The 1,026-nt window shown below is 39.7% G+C and overlaps 1 protein-coding gene across 1 annotated transcript in view; it reads right to left on the bottom strand.

Annotated features, from left to right (window-relative positions):
• LOC117110059 (F-box only protein 39-like) overlaps positions 1-1,026 on the bottom strand; it is a 2,630-nt gene extending 1,604 nt beyond the window's left edge. The window contains exon 1 of the mRNA XM_033252642.1: positions 490-1,026. Coding sequence (XP_033108533.1) covers positions 490-1,026 — 537 coding nt within the window. The remainder of the gene's footprint in view (positions 1-489) is intronic.

The raw sequence follows: 1,026 nt of genomic DNA, 5'->3' as shown, positions 1-1,026 counted from the left end.
GAATTTGTGAACAAGATCGGAGATCTAAAGATGCAATCCGTCTGCAGATATTGGGATTCCTTCCAGTGGATACTTAGTTTATTTTGTCATTCTGATCGGATTTTCTCTACTGTTCCGTTTTAATTTTAAATAGTTTTGCATTATGTGGCCGTTTGCTTTTTTATGGGTTTATTTTCATCTGTATTATTCTTCTTTATGGAACTGGGGCCTAGGCCTAGTTGCTATTGACCCTAGGTTGAGTTAGTTCCGCAATATTATTCAAATAAGCTCATTAATTGTACAATGCGTGAACATGTGTAATTGGAAAAAACTGTAAAAAATAAAGTGATAGTTAACAGGCTTGGAGAATATACTGGCCTGACTATTTAAGGTCTAGGCCTAGGACTAGCACTTATAGGTAAGTACTTACGCTCTAGTATTATTTGTAGAGCGCCATGCGTTATGCCTTACACGCTCTGTAAAAAATAATATAGGTTTAGGCTTACTCACGTGGATAAAAAAATCGACAAAAGACACTTCTTTCAGTTGAACTGGTCCCTTACGATAGAGCTCTGCCAAAATTGTTGTCAAGATGCGTTGAAACCGTCGAACTTGATACCGGTTGTAATAAGATCGTATGTGGGAGAATACATGGAAAGAATGGAGATACCGTCCAACAGAGCGGACGTAACGAAGATGATTCTGATCGTATTTTTCGCCTGTCAGAGTGATGGTCTTGTCTCTCCAAATTCGTGGAGCTTTCATCACACAGACAAACCAGCTGCGGCATACCAGAGCCATGCTGATCCGATGCACGTCGCTGAGGTAATTTGCAATGTCAGTGATGATGAAATGTGGTAAGCATTCCCATTGTGGGATTGGCTCAAAATAATCCTCCGTCTCATCATCATCATCAAACATTTTGTACAACGCGGATGATGAAGCACCTTCATGTGATGATATCACTTTTCTGTCAACTTGAAGTATCCTGTTGCCGCTTTCAGAACTACAAACTTCAGCCTCTATGTGAATATTTTCGATGTCCAT

Source organism: Anneissia japonica, unplaced genomic scaffold, assembly GCF_011630105.1.
Source record: "Anneissia japonica isolate Jap-2015-1 unplaced genomic scaffold, ASM1163010v1 scaffold287799_len804019_cov200, whole genome shotgun sequence".
In the NCBI taxonomy this organism is placed as follows: Eukaryota; Metazoa; Echinodermata; class Crinoidea; order Comatulida; family Comatulidae; genus Anneissia; species Anneissia japonica.
The sequence above is the reverse complement of the archived record's forward strand: the minus strand, read 5'-3'. Positions and strand labels throughout refer to the sequence as shown.